We start from the raw sequence: 24,734 nt of genomic DNA, 5'->3' as shown, positions 1-24,734 counted from the left end.
AATACACCTTGCCTTGCTTAGGAGGGAGGTCGTCGACGATTTCGGCGTGACCAGCTCGTACGTACTCACGTATGGTGTCATCGTATATCCGCAGCAGCCCTTTCTGCCTCGTTAGTCGATTAAGAAGCTTCTGCAGCCTTGTGACAGCAACCTGTTTGTTGTCCGAAAGCTCAAATCCATCCTTCCAAGGCTGTGCTACTTCATACCTTCCGTTGCGATATGTGACGGTGCTCTCAAAATATTGCATCACCTTGCTGATTTTATTGGTTCTGTCACCTGCATCAGAAATTCCAAGGTGATCAAGTTCCCAAAATGTCCGTAAGAACTCGTCCGACTCGTATACTTGAGTTTTCAAAACGCAAACCATTATGCCCGTTGTTGCTGGCAGTGACAGTGACGTCAAACAGGTGGTGCGTCCTTGAAAGGTCCAACCAAGCTTGGAATTCATGGCAATCAGCGATTCATTGCCTTCACAACGTAGAACGTCGCCCGTCAAGACTCTCCACATTTGATCAGAGCCGATCAGCACGCTGATTCCGCTTTGCGTGATGACTGATGCATGTATCGGTTCATCGGCTACGTCTCTTCCCAGTTTCTTAAATGAAGCGACAAAAGACACTTCCATTTTAGTTTCTTCGATGTCTTGGCATATATGCAGAATCTCAATGGCGCTTAACACAACCTCAATGTCAGAAAACTGACTGCGTAAGCGCAGCTCCACTATTCGTCGGTTTTCTGTCGCCTGGTCTGAGGCGCTGGCGAATGTGTTGAGAGCTATCTTTATAGATCCAACACACTTGAGGCCCAGGTGTCGTGACAAGTCTTCGGTAACAAATGTGCGTTGACTTCCGCCGTCGAAGACACCTCGCACGTAGCGGCAAGTGTTGTCTCTTACCGCCCAGGCTCGAAATGTTTGCAGGAAGACGCAAGCCGATCCATCGTTTCTTCGTCGTCGTCCCCCTACCGATGCGCAAACTGTCGTGCTTGCTCTGTCATTCTTGAGTCCTTGGTGCGAGCTCTGAGGGATCCTTTGCGGGTTGCACATACTTGACGCATGGCGACCTTTGCACCTCGAGCAAGAGATCCTCCGTTTGCAGTCGCGCGCCCTATGACCTTTGGTGGTGCATCGGAAGCACCATTTATCATTCGATAGCACTTCCTTCTTCTGCGTCAGGGGCATATCCGCAGGGCAGGCTTCTGTGGAGTGCTGTCTTGATGTGCAGAACGCACACATCTCTTTGCACTGTTGAAACCCACGATCTGAGTTCGTGTGAAGAACAGATGACGCAGGCTGCTTCCAGTAGCGACTGCGGTATGGCTGGTTTGATGTAAGCTGACCGCCGCTGTCTCGCACGCTGCTGTCCTTATAGTCACTCTTCTCCAGGCTTTCCAGTTCGATCGAAAGGAGTTTGAGTAGACCGTTTTGTTTCGAAGAACCAGCAGCATTGTCCGCGGTAGCACTCTCGACTTGCGCAGCGCATGCACGATGGTAGTTAACTACGACGTCTCGGGGCACCGCCCTAAGGATGATGTCGCAGAGCATGGACGCAAACGACGACCTGTCCACACCCAATGACTCCAGGCCTCGGATGTTGACGAGTACGTGGTCGTAGAGTTGTCGGAGGGCTCTTGTGTCACCAGATGAACGAACAGGAGTCAGGTGTCGTAACCTTGCGAAGTATTCCTGCTCTTGGCGCGTCTTGTCCCGAAAGCGCTTCTGCAGCATGTCTATGGCGTCCTTATAGCATTCTTGCGTAGTTCGAAGACCCGCGACCGCTGAAGCAGCGTCTCCTTTGAGAAATAGTCGCAAATAATGAAACTTTTCAGTGGCGGTAAGACTCGCATTGTTGTGAACAATCTGTTCAAATTGCTCCCAAAACTCCACCCATTTACACAAGGGAATGTGCATTGTGTTCAGTTGCACCCCTTCGTGTTAAATATTAAGTACAGTGGCTATAGTAGTTTTAAGTGTGTTAATTGACTTAGTGTGTATGCTTTCCTTGCTTTACAAGGATGTTGCTTAAAATATTTTATTCTTGGTTCTTCACTCACGTTTTCTCTCAGTTGTGCACAGTTGTTACTGTTTCTACTTTGTGTATGAGCTACGTCGAAATCGGTATTTCTACCTTTGCTTCATGCGCATTACCATTACATGAGGGCTGCAGTAATTTTGCCTGTATTGTTGATCCCACACGCTGCTGCTTTGCAATGTAAGGGGCGAGAACATATCAACTTGAGCACTTAATTTTTGTCTCTTTGTTATCCCCATTGAAACTGGACAAGCAAAGGAAATAAGAATTCAAATGTTCTCATTAATACTTTTAAATGCACCGTCAGCCTTTCTCGGTGTTGTCGTCAAATGTGTGCTGTTCATTTATGTTTCCTTCAACCAAACCTGCTTTTTTTTTATTCTTGTCAAGTATATGGTGTTCTGTTTGTTCGAAACGAATTGAAATTAAAAGTTTGTTATGAGGGACGAGCTTGAAACTAATTATGTTTCCTAATAACATTTATTGAAGCGACACTTGACAGCTAGTACACGGCAACACAGTGATTTATAAAAATTACCAATAATTGCACCATATTTTGCTTATAACATCGCAGTTTCCATGAAATCGCGCAAACACGAAAATATTGAGCGAGCCAAGGCAACTTTCTATGTAACATAATCATCGGTGCATGCCAATTAAGCGCAGTTACATATACTTAAGTGAAATCTAATTGCATCTTTCTTTACCGAACAACTCAGGGACTAAATACATCTTTGCAAGCAAGAACAGTTGTTTTCGTTCAAGCGTGCATTTATAGACAGTAATTTGCGCGTAAAATAAGACCGCAGTGAAGCAAAACTGGAGGCGTGCCTGCGCGGCCTCCTAAGTAAACATGCCAAGATCTCGCAAGCAAATGATGTGTTATGTGGGAATTTATAGGCCCCATGTGTCGCTATAATGTTGCTGCGATATTCGCGAGCCCGAGCGGCTGAGCAAGATGTACCATTCGAGGTAAAGAAAAGAAAATTCGCATCGCGAATCGGGCCGCTTATCCGGCTAGTCGATCGTCCGGCGTGGCCGGGCGACGTGAATGCTAGCGTGAGCGCCGCCTTGCGGCTGCATCCGAAACGCTGACGCGAGCGGCGGGGCCTTCAGCACACTTCCCTATTCTAGCCACTGTAACCACGTGCAGCTATGAATTGCAGTGGCTCAAATTAGTACTTCGGATTTGACTTCGTTCGCGAAAACCTCGTTCAAGCAGACATACGATCGCCACAGCTTTGCAAGGGCCTTTTAATTTGACTACTCGGCAGCTCCAATTTCATTCTCGAAAAGTTCGTTAAAGCGGGAATACCGAATAAAATGCCTTCGTTATGACTAGCGTTTTTTTGTATAACTTTCTATGTGCAGCTGACGGGGAATCAGAAAATCTTCGTTGAGGCGAAAATTTCGTTGTAGGGGGGTTTGAGAGTACTTGTTTCCTGGCGAATTTGGATATTTCGGACTCCAGATTATTAGGACTTTAGGCAGATCCCGTTGAGCCCGAATTATCGATCAGTGACGTACGGATAATGGGAAGTGCAATTTATTAAACCGCTTTAGAAACCGCTTTAGACCGCGGCAGCCACACATGTATTGCGGAGTCAGAAATATTGGGGCAGAAAATCTAGTTTGGCGCAATTTGGCGTATTTGGCACAGGAGTGGGAGCACTGTGTTGAAATGTTTTTTCTTGTTTTCTCAAAACAGCCTTTAATTATGGCGGAATCACTGTTTTGGAATGATATCTCTGGTTCTACTTGCTCTATCACAATAATTATTTTTTTGTCAGAAAGGTAGACAAATAGACACTGCAGCATGCTTATAACAAATATTATGATACAGTCGAATCTCGTTAATTCGAACACGCTCAATTCGAACTGCTGGTTTATTCGAACTGGCGCTCTGGTCCTGTCAAAGTTATGTGTACAGTCGAGCCCGACTATATCGAACACGTTTAGATCAAATTATCCCGTATTTCAAACATTTTCTAAACACGGTAAATTTACATTGAGAATATATAGCAAAAGTTACTGTTACATCGAACGAAAATAGCAACGACAACCGATATATCAAACTCCATGTGCCTCAAAAGTGCCCCAGCAAGTTGGCTTTCCCTCAAGGTGGCGGAAAACTGCCGGCACCACCCCAACACCCCCCAGCAAAAAATGATCCTGGCCTGCTCGCAGCGCTTACAGCCAATCAGAGGCCGTCGTGCTTTCTCCGAGGCGCGAAGGCGGTACAAGTGAGCGCCATTTTTTCTTTCTTTATGCTTGTGTGCCTGCTGCTGCCTCTTTTCCTCGAGTCCTTATTCAGCGTGGTCCGTGCTGGCGGTGTTGCCTGTTGGCGCTCTGTGAACTTTCTTGGCGCGCTGTCGTCATGGCTTGTGCAAAGAGGCAGAATTTTCCGTTTGCCGCAAAACTCGAAATCATAAATCGAGTCGAGCGCGGTGAGAATAAGTCCGATGTCGCCGCCGCGTACAAGATTCCAAGGAGCACCTTGAGTACTATCCTGAAGAACAAGGCAGACATCATGGCCAAGTCGCAAAAAAGGCCAGGTGCCCATGGCGCCTGACGTGTGCGCACTGCTGTGTACGAAGACGTCGAAGCGGCCGTTTACAAATGGTTGGTTACTTGCGTTGGTCCGGCGCTATTGCGTGAATATAGAAGGTTGCGGCCTCAGCTGCTCCAACTCGTTGGACAACGTGGAGGCGTGCATGCTGTCGCAGGCAGCGAAGTCGTTGAAACAGAAGAAAATCCAGGACTATTTTGTTCCAAAGTAGGGCACGCAAGTAAGCAGCCACCATATTAATAAAGTACTTTTCTTATTGGTATGTGCCTTTGCATCATCAAATCCTATAGCAGGCCTATATCGAATTATGCCATATATCGAACTAATAAACGCTTTTTGGGAGTTCGATATTCCCGGGTTCGACTGTATTTCAATGAGCGAAAACGCTCGGTAATTCGAACGTGAAAGCATTTGCGATGGTTAATTTGAACATATGGCGGCGCCACCGACCGGCATTGCTCCGACACCGCCATAAAGCAAAAGCTTAGGAGAGACCCCTTCATGCAACGGCGGAGGCCCAGTCCGGCCAACGAGCTGCCCACGCCGGGAAACGCTCACTTCCCGATAACAACAGAAAACGAAACTTCAGGGCGTGGCCTATGCTGGCACCGGGCTAGCGCCGGGCCGGCTGGACCGGCGGAGTCGGCACCCGCGCCGGCAAACGCTCGCTTCAGGCAGAAAACGATAAAGGAGCGGGCTAATCTAACAAAAAAATTTAATTATGGGGTTTTACGTGCCAAAACCACAATTTGATTATGAGGCACGCCGTAGTGGGGGACTCCAGAAATTTGGACCGCCTGGGGTTCTTTAACGTGCACCTAAATCTAAGCACGTGGGTGTTTTCGCACTTCGACCCCATCGAAATGCGGCCACCGTGCCCGGGATTCGATCCCGCGACCTCGTGCTCAGCAGCCCAACACCGTAGCCACTGAGCAACCACGGCGAGTAGCGGGCTAATCTGCACCGAGCCGGCTGTACCGGCGGCGGGCGCGCACGGAGACAGTCGAAGGTGAGGGAGCTGCAAGGAAGTTAAAGGGACACTAAAGGCAAATACTAAGTCAAGCTAAAGTGATGCATTAGTGCACGAATATCTCTAAAGCGTCAATCTTATCGCGAGCAGAGCCTTAGTAATAGAGAAATTAAGGTAAATGCAGGACATGATTAGCGACTCCCCCGGGACATTCAAGTACTCGCCCGATGACGAAGGCACTCCTCATCTAAATTCTGTCACTAGTACTGAACCACTCGTTATGAAAACATCATTGTACTGTATTATAAGAAGAAAGAAAATACTACTTCACCAGTTGTATTACATTTTTACAAAAAAGAACTAACTGACATTACACCGTTGACAACTTCGCGGGCGGTCAAAATGTTTCGTGTTCGCTCGACTCTGCGCCGCCCGCACTTTCGCGTTTAAGTTTTTCTGTTAACGTGTAGTGTTGCACTTGTTTTTCTGGCTCGCGAACTTCGCACTAACTGCAAGTAGCAGAGAATTCCACTTCCACGCGACGTCGCGGAATGCCCGAACGGTCTACGCCACTTTACCAAAATCAGCTGCAGCGGCTCACCGTACCGCCATCTGTCGGGCGCCGTTACACTCACCAACGGCAGAAAATGGCGTATGCAACGTCACAACTCCTCAATTGGCGTGGCGGGTGATTTGAATTGCAATAAAATTATTTGTACCCTTCAGATCCAATTTTTTCGTAAACTAAGTCTTTTCTTTGCATGAGACAAGCGTTTTGAGGTTTCTGGAAAGGTATTTAAACAGTCCACGTCGACTTAGTATTTGCCTTTAGTGTCCCTTTAAGAGAGAGAGGGCGAGGGGAGCCACCGAAGCCACTGCCACCGAGGCGGCGGAGTTGCCGAGGCCAAATCCGCTTTCCTGCCGCCCTACTACCTCACCTTCGATGGTCTCCACGCGCGCGCCCGTCGCCATATCGGCGTCGTTCGCTCCCTAAAGTTTCGTTTTCTGCCGTTATCTGGAACCGAGCGTTGGCCGGCGTGGGCACAACTCGCTATGCGCTTGCGCGCCGCGAAATTTTACAACTCGCACCGTTCATTCATCTTGCTATGGTGCTCGAATACTTCAAAAATGCGTCCTTCCGTTAATTCCAACTTCTTTTAATTCGAACAAATTTTCGGGCCCCTTCGAATTCGAATTATCGAGATTCGACTGTAGAAATTTTCAAAAGCTAATACATTTTCTTGGGTCCATACTTTATGGGTCCATACTTTAAAAAAATTTAGGGGCACTTATTTATCCCTGCATGGAGGAATGCGAAAGCATTGCGACCACCAAAAGTCATGACTTCCACCAATGGTAATGGATTCGAGTGCCGTAATGAACTCTCTTAATTAAACCTGCCTTAATTGACATCATCAATTGCCTCGATTGGCTCACTTGGTCTCACTTGATTTTTTGAACCATCGAGGTCGCGCCAACACCGGATTTTCTGCCTCAGCAATAACGCTTTCGCACTAAAAGATTTACATGCTGTAAAGTTGGTTCAGATCAGTCTAAAGCATTCATTCTCATTACGCACGATCATTTTTATATGTAGCTATTTATTATACCATATATAATTTAGTGCATAGTCAACCTTCAAGCAAGCTATAGATTTTGTTAAATTACTATGCAAAAAAGTGAATGCATATTATAATTTAGCACCCCCCCCCCCTCCATGGCAATAAATAAACACTCCAAGTTTCAACAAAATCTACCTGAAAATAGGAAAAAGTTCTTAGATGCAGGTTCTCCCCTTAATGGCAGCATCTATCGAAGCGGAGCTTAGAGGACAGAATTATATCCAGTTGAAAACATCCATTTTCAGCATGCCATGGCAACATTTTGAAGCACACAATGTCTCATTACGTTATTTATCCAACTGTAACCCACAACATTTTTTTTTTCTTCCGAATAAAAAGGCACTGCAAGTTTCTCTCTCGTTCGGTTTTTTTGAGGGATACACAAACAGCAATTTTTCTTGCGTGCACTCACATACACGGTTTGATTACGCTATGGGTATGCGTGCTGGTTGCGCTGCTGCAAGCGAGTTGAGCGGCAATTCCTCCAATACTGCCCAAATGACAAATTGGAATAAACCTATTTCAACGTAACGTATTCTCATGTATAGTCGCATTAGGAAAAAAAAAACTGACCTTTAAAGGGTTAAGAGATTGTTGTTTGAGTTACGTGCATATCTTGATAACAAAGTAGTTAAGGCCAACTAGATGACGTAAACAGTGCCATAGAGAATATGAAGTTCCATAATATAATAATGGTGCTCAATTTGCTAGTGCCACCGTGCACTACGAGGGATACTGTACTGGGAGAGTAACATTGACCCGTTCAGTGTTTTTAATATGCACTTTTCAGAGCAAACGAGACAGGTGTAAATTAATGGTGTTTAATTTGCTATTGCCGCACTGCGATTTCATTACGAGCGGGGTTCTTTTGCATGCCTCCAATGAATGGGCGTTCTTGCATTTCGCCCCCATCGAAATCCAGCTACCATGGCCAGGATTCGATCTAGTTCTGCTCTGTCCTAAAATATGCACTATAAATTTTCATCTCGTATTCTATGAGAAAATTATAGAAAATGTGGGCGAAATGGTTTTCGTAACATATTGTCACGAGCTCTCATAACAGAGGGCAGAAACAGCGCGAATGACCACGGGGATTGTCGGTAGAGAAGGAAGACGACGTTCGGCTGGTTGCTTTTGTGCCGGGCTTTCAACACGCCAACCATTCCGATTTATCTGCCCTGCAGATTTAAATAAACGCTTCACGGCGTAACATTTGGTGGAGCTGTGCTGGGTACCTCCCACGACCGACAACGGAATCGTCCGTAAAAGACCTTCGGAGAAGCCGCCGCCTTGCCGGACTTTTGCCATCGGCCACCATCGTGTCTGGAGAGGAAGATGCTCCCAGTACTGCATCGGCAAGACCAGCTCCGATTCAACACTACCGAAAGCCACGCACGTTCTCCGCAAAGGCAGGAGAAGATGTCGATGAGTGGCTCACCCATTATGAAAGGGTAAGCCAGTACAATCATTGGAACGCCGCCTCCCAACTGAGGAACGTTGTTTTCTTTTTGAGTGGAACAGCGATGGTGTGGTATGACAACCACGCGGACGCGCTAACTACCTGGGCCTGTTTTGTTGACGAGATTAAGAAGTGTTTTGGCGATTCGGATGCCAAGAAGAAACGAGCGGAATCAACGTTAGCTCAGAGGGCTCAAGTCCCTGGAGAGACTTGCACCACATTCATCGAGGAAATTCTAAAACTGTAAGACTGTAAACTCACGAATGTCAGAAGAGGATAAGGTGGGACACCTTTTAAAGGGAATCGCGGAAGATGTGTACAACTTCCTCATTGGGAAAGATAACTTGGAAACCATTTCAGATGTGATACGGCACTGCCGTACCTTCGAAACACTGAAGACTCGTCGAATTGCCCTGAAATTTGGACGGCTGGCTAATGTGACGACTGTAGCCAGTGTGGACACGAATCCTCCAATAGACTTATCGTCCACAATTCGGCAGATTGTCCGTGAGGAACTCCTTCGACACGAAGAAGAACAAGCACGGTATGTGGCCCCACGTTCAGCTCCTGCGCTTTCCGAGACGCCATGTGTGCAACCCCCTCGACTCATTGGCAGCACTCAGTAAACGCAGTGGACTTTGGCAGCTATAGAGATGGTCCACATCATGACCTGAACCAGCCGTCCTATAACGATTCTTTTGACCGACGCCTTGATCAGCGCCCACGCAACGGTCGCTCACAACGACCAGCCACTGCCTATGACTCGCAAGGAGAGAATATTCGTTACTCTCAACGCACGGCCACGGCTGAACAGTGTCATCAGCATCCCGATGTTTGCCCTTGTCGGGATATGGGGGGATGCCAACGGCCCTCTGCCTCGACACACCGAGCCCCGCGGTTGGCGCATGCCTGCGCATCAACGGCGGTCCGGTACAAGCTCGAGGAAACAATAGACGACAACCACGTGTACACTCGGAAAGCATTTATTACGACTGCAACTAACACTTCGAGCAGGCCAGCTAGCTATATAGTTGACATCGCTGAGGGTTCCCTCGAAGAGAATAATACACTAGGTAAAGAAGGGCTTCCGACTTACCAACTGGGGAATACGGGGGGGCCGCGGCGTTTGCCGCGGCAAGAACGTGGTTGACTAACCACGTGCGGGAATACGGGAGCGGCGGCGGAGACTTCCGCCGTCGCTGCTTGCTGGAGACCAAAGAGACCCGGGCCATATCAGCGGGATCTCACGTGACCCACCCGGTGGCGCTGATAGCGCTTGCGATTCCCGCGCGCCGCCCGCGGAAGGAAAGTTTCCCCTCTCCCAACTCTCCCTGGCACGCATGCGCTTGACGCGACGTTCGCTGCCCGTGCGGCGGTTAGGGGACCCGAGGGTTCCCACATCCCTCCACCCTTAAATGTTGCCCTACGGCGGAGAAATCGCTGGAACGACGGCATTGACAAAGTATCCGGGCAGATGCGATGGTAAACTCCGGCAGGAAATGTCCGAATCCACGTTGATAGGCAGCACAGTCCTGTGTGGCGGCCGCCACATGTGGCAGCCGTCACAGTGGTTGACGATGACGGGGGCTGAAGATGGCTTGCCCTCAAGATGCGCGCCGCAATGTCCACCCGGAAACAGCCGGTCAGGACTTTCTCGAAGCGGCGCACGCGCCGGCACGATGAACCTCGCACCGACGCACCCTCGTGGGAGTATGATGGTAGGCCTCCCTCCTCGTGGTTGCCATGTGCTGCTGCATCGGGCCGCGAACAGGGAGGGGCCGAGACAGCAGGCAGGGATGTGGACCACGGCAGCAATAGTAAGTCGAGGCGGCTTCACTCGTTCTGCAAAGTCGCTCAAATGCACTCCACAAACACTTAGAATTAAGGCAGTAGAGGCCGCCGCAGCGTCGGCCGTCTGACACGATGCTGAACCACCCGTCTACCGCATAGCTTTATGCGGCAACGAGAAAAAAAAAAAAAAACAATCCAGTTCGTTTGAATGAAGTTATTCGCTTCGACCGAATTTTTTCGGTCCGATACAGCGCGAAAGTGGGCGATGCTCGTATGAACAAAGCGCTCTCTGGTCCCCCGAGATTTCGGTTATTCCGCCCGCAAAATATTGAGTTCATCTGAACAAAATAAGCTTTCTATTTCGAACGAGGTTTCTCCGCTCGGGCGAGTATAGTAGAACTAGCGAATCCGGTTGCACCCGCTAATGTCACGGCATGGTCGTCTTCGAACATGCGACCGGCAGCTCCGCAGAGCCTTAGGCCTAATCGCGTCCATGACGGATACCAATGCCACAAAAGACCCATAAAGGGTTCCAATGAGCCGCCGCGAGGAGATGCAGGCCTAGCTAAGCGGTCCCCGCTCGCTGCTCAACACGCAGCTTTCGAGCCGACTCCTGGGACTGCGCCCCGCTGACGTCCTAGCCAGCCTTTCCGGCGCCCGGTTCCCAGAGCCAAAGATACAGAAAGGAGGCTATTTACATATGTACAGGGAAAATCGACCACCGCGTCGGCTGCTGCACTCACTCGCTTCGGGCGTACTCTTAAAACTTGCTGCAAATCTCGGCGTCTACACGAGTTCGGCGACACTGGCGCAGCGTTAACTCGCCCTCAAGAAAGCACACACAGATCTAGCTAGCAATCACGCCTTCGGCTGAGGTCTAACGCTGGTCCGGACAAAGCCTTCAGGCTTCCTCGCATCCGGACCGATCGTCGTCCCGTTTTCCAAGAGCTTGCCCCACGTTGGGAACGCCAAAATGTCGGGATATGGGGGGATGCCAACGGCCCTCTGCCTCGACACACCGAGCCCCGCGGTTGGCGCATGCCTGCGCATCAACGGCGGTCCGGTACAAGCTCGAGGAAACAATAGACGACAACCACGTGTACACTCGGAAAGCATTTATTACGACTGCAACTAACACTTCGAGCAGGCCAGCTAGCTATATAGTTGACATCGCTGAGGGTTCCCTCGAAGAGAATAATACACTAGGTAAAGAAGGGCTTCCGACTTACCAACTGGGGAATACGGGGGGGCCGCGGCGTTTGCCGCGGCAAGAACGTGGTTGACTAACCACGTGCGGGAATACGGGAGCGGCGGCGGAGACTTCCGCCGTCGCTGCTTGCTGGAGACCAAAGAGACCCGGGCCATATCAGCGGGATCTCACGTGACCCACCCGGTGGCGCTGATAGCGCTTGCGATTCCCGCGCGCCGCCCACGGAAGGAAAGTTTCCCCTCTCCCAACTCTCCCTGGCATGCATGCGCTTGACGCGACGTTCGCTGCCCGTGCGGCGGTTAGGGGACCCGAGGGTTCCCACACCCTATGCCTGTGTGCTACAGCTGTGGCACAACAGGTCACATAGCTAGATACTGCACCCAACGTCGACCATCGAGCAATGTGCAATCGATCCATCTGCGTGGTACAGTGGTCGTATCATGGACAACCAGTGGCCAGGGAACTCCGCTCTAGGAAGCCACTCCCGAAAAGAAAGGCCACGTACCTACACCTTAGGAAGCTACTTTGGAGAGGGAAGACCTCGTAACCGTTCGCCTGCTTTCGACCGCACCCTGACACCACCACCAGCTTTCCGAGCGTATCGATCACCATCTCAACGGCGGCGCATCCCGTCATCATCTCAGCGGCGCCGCTTCCCGTCACCCCCGCCGGAAAACTAACCAGCGCGACCGATGGGGGTGAGGTCGCTGGGAAATCTGTGCTGCCGACTGAGATACCTCCAACTATTTTCATGCTGAAGAAGAGGGTTCATGTGTGTAATGATGGTGTGTCTACCATGGCTTTAGTCGACACGGGTGCCACTGTTTCAGTCATGAGCGTGCTGTTTAAAAGTCTTCTGGGACGCAAAGTCATGTTTTGTTGGGACCAGAGCACAAGTTTTCGTGGAGTGGGTGGTGACTCATTATATCCGGTTGGAGTTTGTAATGTGGATGTGTCATTAGGTGGTCGAGTTTTTAACACTGAGTTTATTGTCCTTCCTCGTTCCACCCACGATGTGATTCTAGGGATCGACTTTTTACAGTTGTGTGGTGCAAATGTTGACTGCCGCACGGGAGAACTCAGTGTGGGCGAAAGTGCTTTATCGGTGATCTTGGAAAACTCACCCAACCAAGAGAGTGTATTTTGCGTCTCCGAGGATACCGTTGTGCCCGCTTTATCTGCGATGGGTGTTTCAGTTGTTTGTTCTACTCGCAACCCGTTCGATGCTGCAGTGGACCCTGTACATGTGAACTGCCTAAAGAAAAACCTGTTGGTTCCTCATTGCATGGTATCGGTGCTGAATGGACGCACACGACTATGGGCGATAAATTGTTCTACTGAAGCGGCGGTGCTGCCTCAAGGCTTAAAGCTGGCCACATTTCAAGAAGACTCGCCGATACCCATGGCAGTGCTTACAGAACTTCCGGAGACAGCAGAAGCCAGTAACATGCGCCCTGTGGACTCAAAATTTGTCTCCATGGTCGCTAAATCGCTCAGTGACCATAAGCGCGATGCGTTGGTGGCGCTCCTTGTGAAACACTCCTCGGTATTCGACTTCACGCAGCACGACGGCCCGACATCGATCCCTGTGTCTAGAACTCGCCACCGCATCAACACAGGATCTGCTCAACCGATTCGACAAAAACCCTATCGCGTGACACCCGCAGAGTGCAAGATAATCAGTGAGCAAGTCGAAGAAATGCTAACCAAAGGAGTCATTCAAGAGTCATCTAGCCCTTGGGCAGCACCAGTGATATTGGTGAAAAAGAAAGATGGTACGTGGCGATCCTGTGTTGATTACCGATGCCTAAACAACGTTACCAAAAAAGACGTGTACCTGCTTCCGCGAATAGACGACGCGATCGATTGCCTTTATGCGGCCTCGTACTTCTCCTCTGTTGATCTGCGGTCAGGTTACTGGCAGATTCCTATGCACACTGAGGATAAGGAAAAAACTGCATTTGTAACGCCCGACGGATTGTTTGAATTTAACGTCATGCCTTTCGGGCTGTGCAACGCACCCGCAACGTTGGAACGGTTCATGGACACTGTACTGCGTGGCTTGAAATGGGAAGTTTGCATGTGCTACATGGACGACGTTGTGATCTTCGGCCGAACATTTAGTGAGCATAACAAGCATCTGGAGTTGGTGCTGAACTGCTTGGAGAAGGCTGGCCTGGTCCTCAATTGAAAGAAGTGTCATTTTGGGGAGCGACAAGCTATTGTGCTGGGACATCAGGTCGATAAAGAAGGCATCCGACCAGATCCACAAAAGACTGTGGCTGTAGAGGCACTTAGGGAACCTCACAGTGTCAAGCAATTGCGAAGTTTTTTAGGCTTTGCTCCTACTTTCGCCGATTCATTCCCAGATTTGCTGACGTGGCCCATCCTCTTATGCGCCTTCTCCAGAAAGGCGTTCCTTTTGAGTGGACCACACAGTGCGACTCATCGTTTCGTCAAATAAAGTTTCTCTTCACGTCACAGCCTATTCTTCGCCACTTTGATCCCTCAGCACCAGAAGAGGCTCACACCGATGCGAGTGGTGTTGGCATCGGCGCTGTGCTTGTCCAGCGCATCGGTGAAAGCGAGCACGTGATCTCGTACGCTAGCCGCTCCTTGAGTCGCTCCGAGCGCAATTGTACAGTTACCGAGCAAGAGTGCTTGGCGGTCATCTTCGCGGTGCAACGCTTTCATTCATACCTCTACGGGCGCCCCTTCACAGTGGTCACGGATCATCATTCACTGTGCTGGCTTGTGAATCTGTGGGACCCTTCTGGTCGACTTGCGCATTGGGCTCTCCGCCTACAGGAGTACGATTTTGTTGTTTCCTACAAAAGCGGTCGACGACACGCTGATGCTGACTGTCTCTCTTGGATGCCACTGCCGACGACTGAATGCGACGCTGACAACTTCGACCAATACATCGCTTTTGTATCTCCGGAATTTCCTGATATGGGTACCTTCATATCCGAACAGCAGAAGGACAAGAGCTTGCAACCACTCTTCGCGGCCGCACACGAGCCTTTAGAAGATAGCCGTTTTCGCCTACGTGACGGCGTCCTGTACAAGAAGAGCTACTCGACCACTGGCGCGCGCTACCTTTTAGTTGTGCCCAAGAGTCTCCGCGTTCAAGTGCTATGTGCCATGCACGACGATCCCACTTCAGGTCATCTGGGATCCACACGAACACTCTACCGTGCTCAAGAATGTTTTTACTGGCCCAAGATGCGTCACGATACCGAACGGTACGTCGCCAGCTGCACCGAATGCCAGCTATACAAACGACCTACAAACGCACCGCATGGTCGACTTCAGCCAGTTCCGCCTTCCAGCGCCCTTTTTGAACAAGTCACCATAGATCTCCTGGGCCCCTTCCCGCGATCCTCCAATGGCAATCGTTGGGTTATTGTGTGTGTAGACCACCTCACCCGTTATTGCGAGACGGCAGCGCTGACATTGGCAACAGCAACAGAAGTTTCTATTTTCTTCTTATATTCCGTTATTCTCCGACATGGGCCTCCTCGCATTATAATCAGCGATCATGGGAGACAATTTACCGCAGACATTGTCAAAGAGACCCTTCGTCTGTGCTCATCTAGCTTCCGCCACTCGACACCATACCATCCACAAACCAATGGTCTGGTCGAACGTACCAACCGAACGCTTGCCAACATGCTGTCGATGTATGTCGATTCCGCACATAAGAACTGGGACAGCATCCTACCTTTTGTCACTTATGCCTTCAACACCGCGAGACACGAGACCACCGGTTACTCACCGTTCTTCCTCAGGGTTCGTACAGGTTTCCAAGGCAAAAATTCAAGGATATTCCAGGACTTTCCAGGACCTGTCACAGGTTCTTCAAGGACTCAAAGCGGCATCCAAAGTAGCATTTCTTTACTCTAACAATTCTAAAAATGACGGTTTATTGCACTTACAATAAATAAATGTATACCACAATAAAAATGTCTAGCCTTGATAACTTCTCAAGATCACAACACAAAATGAATGCTTACAATGGCGACTGAGATTTCTCCAGTATAGGCTGGGTAAAGTTCACCAAAAATGTTTAAAAATTCAGCATAGGGTTATTGCACTAAAATAAAAAAGAAGTAAATGTACATCCCAATGATGCTAATAATGTCTAGCCTTGAATACTTTGCAAGTTCACAACTATACAAGAAAAAAAAGTTCACGAAAAATAATGAATGCTCCCAACAGCTACTCTGACTTCTCCAGTATTAACTGGATAAGTTTACCGTACATTTCCAAACCATTCAGTGTAGTCTTGCTAGACATCCATTATATTATAACAAATAGATGTATATTGCAATTTTGTAAGACATGTCTTGATCATTTCTCAAGTCCACAATATTAAAAGTTAACACAACGAACACTCACAACAGCTGCTCAGGCTTCTCAGTATTTGCTGGGCAGGTTCATCAAACATTTCTAAAACAGTCAGCATAGGTAATGTTATTGCACTTATATTATCATAAATAATATTATAACAAACTTCCACCCAAAGGCACTGAGCATCAGTGGTAACGTTGCTCCACTATAGCTCTCTTTAGCTTCACTAGCTTCACCTTGAGAGCAAGAGCGAAAGTGGGACAAGGCAGACCGACGAGCGAGGAGTGAAATGAACGATAGGGTGAGGAAAGCAGCGTAAACACTGCCAGCCGAGCCAGCACCGAAGCGCGGCACGGGTCCCTCGCTCCGTTCGCGGTTTGATGTGGTGAAGCCTTTTATTTTTTTACTTGCAGTTCTGCAAAACAGAACCATGTGTGCTCGCGCTGACGTATTGTTTCTGAAATGGGGACAGGGTGTCTACCAAGTTGACATTTTCAGATTCCCTGAGTTTTCCAGGTTTTCCCTGAGTGATTTTGCTAAATTCCCTGAGTGAAACGGAACTTTCTTTTACATCAAGATGGGCTGACACCATGTTGCCTGATGCTGTCACTCTTTAGTAAGCATGTTAAAAAAATGCGAAGCATCAATTGCGATAGCAAATTAGTAGAGAGCTTTACGGAGTAAGGATAGTAGTTTTATCGATCAGCTGCATAAACTTAGACATGCAGCAGCACCAGCAATGCGCCGAACTGTTGTCGACGCCGTCGGCGTTTTGCCCGCGTTCGCACCGAACGCGCACGGCGCTGGTGACTGTTGCCTGTGCCTCTGGGGGCGGCTCCGAAGTTTTCGACGAGATCCGAACGGGACACTTGTCGAGCAGCGTCCGAAGTCTTTACCACCTTCTCGCCTCACATTTTTATATAAATACGCATTTGGGGGCGCAGCTAAACGTCACCTCCCCTCCCTCCCTCCATTACCACAGCTTTCGTTCCCTTTCAATTAAATTACAGCTAATTTAGGGACGGGCGATTAGTGGATTTGAGGTTCGAAGCGAGTATTGATTTGGTCAAATAATTTCGAATCGAATAGTTTGAACAGTATATATTACATATTACAGTAAAACCTAGTTAATTCGAATTTCACGGGATTGAAAAAAAAAATGTCCGAATTATCAGGGTATGCCGAAAACAATAAGCAAATGCTTACTACGTCAGCACGATTTTATTAGTATAATGTATGAGCAAATCCTTTCGCTATTTAGCACAAAAGCAGTGCGGAAGCTGCAATTCTCGTCATCTCGTGACTGATTAGCTCTCGCAGGGGCGATTGAGGCCTCGCGACTTCCTTCGCAGCACGTCTGCGGCGCGCGCCATCATTTCCGACACGCTTTGCACTACCGCGCGCACATCCCGATAATTTTTTCGCCAGTAAGCTCACAGCCAACGTATCGCACGTCCATCGTGATGTAGCCGGTGCGCTTCATCCTCGACAGCTTTGCCCCGAGTCAAACCGAAACAACTGCTTGTCGCAACCGCGGCCGCTATCGACACGATTATGAACGGCGACTTTGCCCACGATAGCGGCAAAAACGCCCGCGTCATGCCGCGAGCGGCAACGCATCATGACGCGCGCGGCAAAAGCGGCAGGAATCGGGGGTTTTACGGCTTGCCGAGGGTGCCGAGCGCGACGAGGGTGACGTCACGGAGCCAATGGCAACCGGACCTCCGCCGTTCCGCGCCGGGTTATCAATCGACGATTGTCGTCTCTCGCGGTTCTATCGAGGGATTTCTGGACGCTGTCCGATCGCACCCTTTTCGCCCACGGTGATTCCGCGTTCCGAGAGCGCGCGAGATCATATCGCGCTGCCGCGCGGCGAGACGCGATAGCCACGGTGGACTTCGCGGCAAGGCGCTGACGCGCGGCAACTTGCCGCTAGTGTGACCATACCCGGCCGACGCACGCACCGAGTCAGAACGAAACTACCGTTCCCTGCAGCAACTTCAGACGAAATCGCGGTCGCTGTCTATGCGATCATGGATGGCCACTAGCAGTAGCGCACCCAGTATCTCTGCCAGAGGGTTGACAGCTTGTCAATACCATCTAAACAGCACTAATTTCGATTTCTTCACGGGAAATTAATTGTCAAAAAAATGCGCTTTTTGCGAGTGTGCAGACGATTGCGCGTCTTACATCTTAGTTGCAGCACTCAAATGCGTAAGGAAAGAAAAGGGGTTAAACAAAAGGGGGGGTTAAGTCGGCCTCAGGGGGGGGGGGGGTGCAACCCCCGAATCCCCCCCCCCCTCCCCCGTCGTTGCGCCACTGGCCACTAGGCAGCTCTTTAGGCACGCGGCCGACGTGCGCATTGAGTCAAAACGAAACTAAACGAAACCGCTGCGAAAGAAACCGCGGCAGCTATCGACGCGATGATGGGTGGCAACTATGAAATCCCGCGGCCAACGCGTTATGCGCGGCGGTAAACGCAATAAAGGCACAAATAGGCACGAAGCGTTGCGTCGTTGCTGTCATTCACGCACGATTTCCGCTGCTGACTATGGCCATGCGGACTCCGCCGCTTCGTTTCGGTTGTGCGCTAGCGCCGTTTCTGCTCTTCTGCGTCGCACATTTCAGGCTCTTTAATGCAAAAACATATAGCCTTCGAGATTTATGGTTGATGTATGGTAGCCATGACGTGAAGCAAAGCCTCCGAGATTTGCACCGACCGTCCGTGGCTTTTGGCTGCCTATTCGGGACCGCTGAATAATTCGAAAATATTGAATCCATGAATTCGAATCGAAGCGAATAACGAACATAGAATTATTCAATGAAATATTCGACAATACCCTATATTCGCCCATCCCTAGAGTAATTTTCCCTGATAGAGGCACAAATTCCCTGAGTTTTCCCTGAGTTTTTCCAGAATATTCAAAATCCCTGAGAATTCCCTGTTTTCCCGGTTTTCCCGGTTGGTAGACACCCTGGGGGAGTTTGACAGATTGACGCCGATCTACCACAGAAAGGAGGTCGCAATGTCGATATCAGAGTGCATTGCTCACGAAATTCAAGGATTTTCAAGGAAGGAAAAAAAATTCCAGGACTTTCAAGGGCCTTGAAAACGCACTTTTCAATTTCAAGGGTTTTCAAGGATTTCAAGGACCTGTACGCACCCTGTTCCTCCTTTATGCTTGTCCGCTTCGTTATACACTCGACACAATGTTTCCCTACTTCGCTCATGACAATGACTCTATTAACAAGGTCCTCTGTCGAGCAGAAGAGGCGCGACGCATTGCTCGGCTACGCACCTTGGCCTCGCAGGACCGGTCAAAGATCCGCTACGATGGTCGGCGCCTACATGTATATTTCGATCCTGGCGACCTTGTGTGGCTCTGGACGCCTTTACGGAAGCATGGCTTGTGTCAGAAGTTCTTGGCCCATTATGTTGGGCCCTACGTTATACTTGAACGCCTCAGCGAGGTCAACTATCGCATTGCACGCCTCACGAGCACCGGACGACACTCGGCCAAAACCGAAGTCGTTCACGTTGCCCGCCTGAAGCCTTGCAATTCACGAACGACTGACTGACTTGCCCGGCGGGCTTCGTCTGCCAACGAGGAAATGTCACGAGCTCTCATAACAGAGGGCAGAAACAGCGCGAATGACCATGGGGACTGTCGGTAGAGAAGGAAGACAACGTTCGGCTGGTTGCTTTTGTGCCGGGCTTTCAACACGCCAACCGTTCCGATTTATCTGCCCTGCAGATATAAGTAAGCGCTTCACGGCGTAACAATATTAAATATCTCAAAATCTATTAGAAATAAGAAGAAATAGATTGTATATCATTTTCTAGGACAAAATATACTCTGCCTGGAAATTTCATTTATATAAGATAAAAATTAAACAAGTTTTAGAATGCCAGTGTCTCCCCTTAAGGACACTGCCCTTTGACAGCAAGCTTTCAGCAATAACACAAGTTGCTCGCTTAAGCACAACAGCTCTCGAAGCACAACAGCTCTTGAGGAACAAAATGCTCCCTACCGGAGTCAGCTTCTCCTTGACACTTTCTGGGACATGCAACGTGTGTGGATTGAAATCCGGGTGGGTAGCCAGGCGACCAGCAGCATCCCTGTGAACCAAAGCCAATCAGAGCATATGTCAAATACAGTGAAAGCTCGTTAATTCGGCCCCCGTTAATTCGGAAATTCGGATAATTCGGCCTGCTAATTCCCTCCCTTCAAAAATGTACATATGTCTATGGCAGCGAACTCTCGTTAAATCGGCACGAAATTACGCGTGCACCGCTTAATTCGGACTGGAGACAGGCCAATACCGGCGCTGAAGTGAGTTTTTGGAGTTTTGGAGCGCAGAAATCAGTACTGGCACGTACACACTAGCCGCAAAACGCGCGCGGCGCGCCGCCGGCGGCCAAAACGCAGCTGCGGCAGGGCGGCCGCACCAACCGGCGGCGCGCCGCTGCGGCAATCACGTGACAGACTAGACTCTTCCCCCCCTCAACGTTGCCCCCCTTCTCGAACTAACCGCGTTGTCATGGCAATCGTGGAGCTCTTAGGTGCCTAGGGACATAATCGCTTAGGGACTTTTGAGGCACTGGTCTCCGCTGAGCGTGGCTCTCTTATCTCCGGGACCGGGCGCAGTGACCTTGCCAAGCGCAGCTCCTACGTGCGTAGGGAGCGAATCGTTTAGGGCGCGTTGAATATCTGGCGGTGTCTGGGCCACGCCGGCCGCGCTGTAGCGTTTGTTCAGGGCCGTTTATAGTCCGACGTAACGCGAGCGTGCACGCTACGTCACGTTGGCGGAAACGAACCTCTCAACGTAACCGGCGGCTTCCGACGCGGCCCGATGGGCACGGCTCCTGACCCATTCGCGCGTTGGTCGCGCAGAATGCGCCAACCCACAATGCATTTAGCGCGAAGAAATAAAGGCGCCCACTCCACTTCGCCGATGGTCGCAGACAGCCCTTCAAAGCGGCGCGCGGGCTTGTGATCATATTGCGCATGCTCCGAAGATAACAGCCGACGCGCGCGCGTCGGAAGAGATGGCGTTTCGGCTGGCGCAGCGTGGCTGGCCGCGAACGATGCTGACCTGCGCGCCGATAACGTCGGACTAGAAACGAGCGGTCGGGCGGGTCCGCATGACACCAGTTTCCCGCGCGCACGTCAGGGAAGCGGACTGCTCTCATTGGTCTCCTTCATGCGCGGCACGCGGCAAACCGCAAGAAATCGGTCCTGGAGCGATCCCTTCTGCGGCTAGAAAAACCCGTTTCGCGGCTGCTTTCACGGCGCGCGCGTCTTGGCACGCCGCGACGTGAGCCGAAAGAGACGCGGCGCGCGCCTCGGCGCACGTCGCGGCACGCTTGCACTGGACGGGTTGGCGCATGTGCGAAAAGTCGACCTTGCCGCCCAGCTTTCGACGAAAAAACAAACAACCATCACGGACTTCTTTACGAAGTGAAGGTATGGAATAAAAGCCTTGTTCATATGCATATTTTGTTGTCCATTCGATAATTCGGCATTCGGATAATTCGGACATTTTTTTTACTCCCTTGAGATCCGAATTAACGAGGTTTGACTGTACAGCCTCACATGCAACTGTGGTCCCAATCTAAATCCTCCCAAAAAGAAAACCTTGCATCTACATTTCCATAAATGATTACATTCAAATGAGGTGTGCGCAAATACGGAATAGTAGATTTCACACAAAATGTCAAATGGAATTTTAAAAAATATTGAATAATCAATTGAATATCAAATAGCAGAAAACTTATGCCAAAATTTAATTCTTCCAAATCTTGAGCAATTTAATTTAATTTAATTCTGGGGTTTTACGTACTGTAAGATGGGAAATGAAATGAAAACCACGATTTGATTATGAGGCATGCCGTAATGGGGACTCCAGATTAATTTTGACCCCCAGGGGATCTTTTACGTGCCCCCAATGAAAGCTACAAGGGCGTTTTCGCATTTCCTGTTCACGACATGCTGTTCACGACCGCGTGCACATCCTGATTATGTTTTCGCCAGTGAGCTGGTCGTCAACAGATCAACAGATCGTTCGTCCATCGCAACGTAGTCGGTGCTCTTCAACCTGGATTGTTGTGCACTTAGTAAAAACAAAACTACAATTTGCTACGACCACTGCGGACAAAACCACGGCCGCTATAAATGAGATCATGGACAGCGACCTTGTAGTTCTGAAGGCATGCAGCCGATATCGAGTCAATACAAAACTACCCTTTGCGGCAACAACTGGCGGACGCTATTGACATGATAATGGATGGCTACTATGGAGTTTTGAAGGCACGCGACCGACGCGCGCACCGAGCCAAATGAAACTACCGTTTGCCGCAATCACTGTGGACAAAAACGCGGTCGCTATCGATGCCAGATTCCATGTCCCCGGTATGACACTGAAAAGTCTTCCAATGATTGCAGCCAAGTCGTCGGTTTCGACAATGGTTGGAACGAGTTGTCAGCATTTCCAGAAGCTGTTCATGGGTCAACGGTTGACAAGTTTGTGTACACGGACGAAGGTGCTACAACCATGGGAGAGCTTGAGAATGAGGACTTGATCGCCGACATTGTCAATCAGGACATGAGTGAAGGAAATCGCGAGAAAAACAACTCTTATGGCCACCTGTTCTAACATAATGCATACGCTCGCCCTGTTTCAGCACTTCTGAGTAAACATTGAAGGCTCAGGCTGCAGGCCTTCCAAGCTACAATGTGGAACAATGCATCCCTGCTCAGGCAACAAATACAGTGAAGCAGAAAATTTGAGACTATTTCGTGCTACAGTAAGCCGAAAGTAGCAAGAGTATCACATGGCGTACTTTCAATCGTGAGTGGGCCTGATCGCAATCGAATTTTTTGGCTGCGATTGGCTTCTTTGCTCGAGCTACAAGAGGGAGTTAATCCCAATTGAGAATTTTTATCTGGATCGGGCTCTATCACATTTGAAAGTTGTGACACCGGTGCGAGTGCATTTCGTCAATGAAGTGCTGTTACAAATTGTATGTGCTCTTATGTTGTCCAATTCATTAAAAATTTCATATCAAATCACACTACATTCGAATTACCCTAATTCCTGTTCTTTTTGTGGTTTTTTTTGCGAGATCACTATATGCGGGTTTGACCGTAGCGATAACATGTCTTGGCTACAAGCTATTACAAAGTGCAGATCATTTCTCGAGAAAGGTGTGCAGCAAGAACTGAGCACACCCACGAGAAATTAGGCAGAAAATATACAATCCCATAGTGACTGCACCGAAAGACATGAATGAGTCCCACACATGACAAGCTGCTGTTTCAATGTGAACAAAAATACAGAACAAAGACACTGATCCTGACTTAATTCAGAATGAGAAAGTCTGGATAGCTGGGAATAAATTTCTAGCCCCCTTCTTTTACAAGCCTGCAGACACTGCTCGCACCCTTTGAACAGGGATTAACGAGATCCAAATGTGCTTACATTTGAAATCGTGGCCAAAGCTTCGTGTTGTCCACCTAGTCAACATCTACAATATCCGCAAAAAAGAGGTTTGCCGAGCTGCACTGGCGTCACGCACATCCATCGTAAACACGGAAGCAACGGAGGCAGCTGAGGCAAGCAACAGACGTGTCACCTCGTGATCAAACAAGGCAGCGCCCACGGAATCGCTGTGAAATGTGTCTATGGAAGCAAGCGCTTTTTGTTTTCTGAAGTAATAGTGACGTGATGTTGTACTGAATACCAATGAGGCTTTCAGGTTAACAGTGGACCTGTTTCATGCGAGGGCATGGCCAGGGGTGTGTGGGGGCACACCGCACCCATGCACTGTTTACTCTTCCCGAAATCTTGCGGTGTACCTGCGCCCCTCCCCTCACCCTTGGTCAAGACAACTTAAATCCCACAAAGGCTTTCAATGCAATCATCAGGCACAGTCGGACTGCATTTCTGAAGATTTTAAATAATAATTATGGGGTTTTACGTGCCAAAACCACGATCTGATTATTCCGGAGCGAACTCCGGAATAATTAGACCACCTGTGGTTCTTTACCGTGCACCTAAATCGAAGTACACGGGTGTTTTCGCGTTTCGCCCCCCTCGAAATGCGGCCACCGTGGCCGGTGTTCAATCCCACAACCTTGTGCTTAGCAGCCCAACACAACAGCCACTAAGCAACCACGGCGGGCTAAGATTTTAAAACTTATGTCTCCATTAAAATAAACAAGATTTGTCAGATCAATTGAAACTATGCTGAGATTAGAGCATCAGCACAAATTGAGAACAAGAATTTATCACAGTCTGCTGCACATAATTACATGGAACATATGATTGCTCTGTAGCCACTTTTTAAGCATGGCATAGTGTAAGTTATGGACTCTGAAGTACGCCTTCATTACACATGCAGGTGTGGGGATGCGCGACTCTCATGTGTATCCTGTAATCCGGCTTCACTGCGTGGCTGGACGCCGGCGGCGGTCGTGGTGGTTGCGGCGCGTTGCGAGAGATGGCGCGAGTGTCGCGATGCTAACGCCAAGAAACGACGGGGTGACTTGGGAGAAAAAGGTCGAAGGCGAAGCGCCTTCGACCTTTTTCTTCCAAGTCACCCCGCCATTGGCTTGGGATCGGCGACCAACACGCACGAACGCTTCGCGCGTGCGCTGGCCCGATTCGCGGGACCGTCTCGCGAGGCTAAGGGCAGGACACCGGTATGGACGAACACGGATCGTTCGA

General features: G+C 49.5%; 1 protein-coding gene across 1 annotated transcript in view; it reads right to left on the bottom strand.

The window, feature by feature from the left end:
• Positions 1-24,734, bottom strand: part of LOC119451027 (DNA mismatch repair protein Msh6) — a 383,914-nt gene that overhangs the window by 300,855 nt on the left and 58,325 nt on the right. The window contains exon 8 of the mRNA XM_037714459.2: positions 20,037-20,124. Within this exon, the coding sequence (XP_037570387.1) occupies positions 20,037-20,124 (88 nt within the window). The remainder of the gene's footprint in view (positions 1-20,036; positions 20,125-24,734) is intronic.

Source organism: Dermacentor silvarum, chromosome 4, assembly GCF_013339745.2.
Source record: "Dermacentor silvarum isolate Dsil-2018 chromosome 4, BIME_Dsil_1.4, whole genome shotgun sequence".
Taxonomy (NCBI): Eukaryota; Metazoa; Arthropoda; class Arachnida; order Ixodida; family Ixodidae; genus Dermacentor; species Dermacentor silvarum.
Note: the sequence above shows the minus strand (reverse complement) of the source record. Positions and strands in the feature narration are given on the sequence as shown.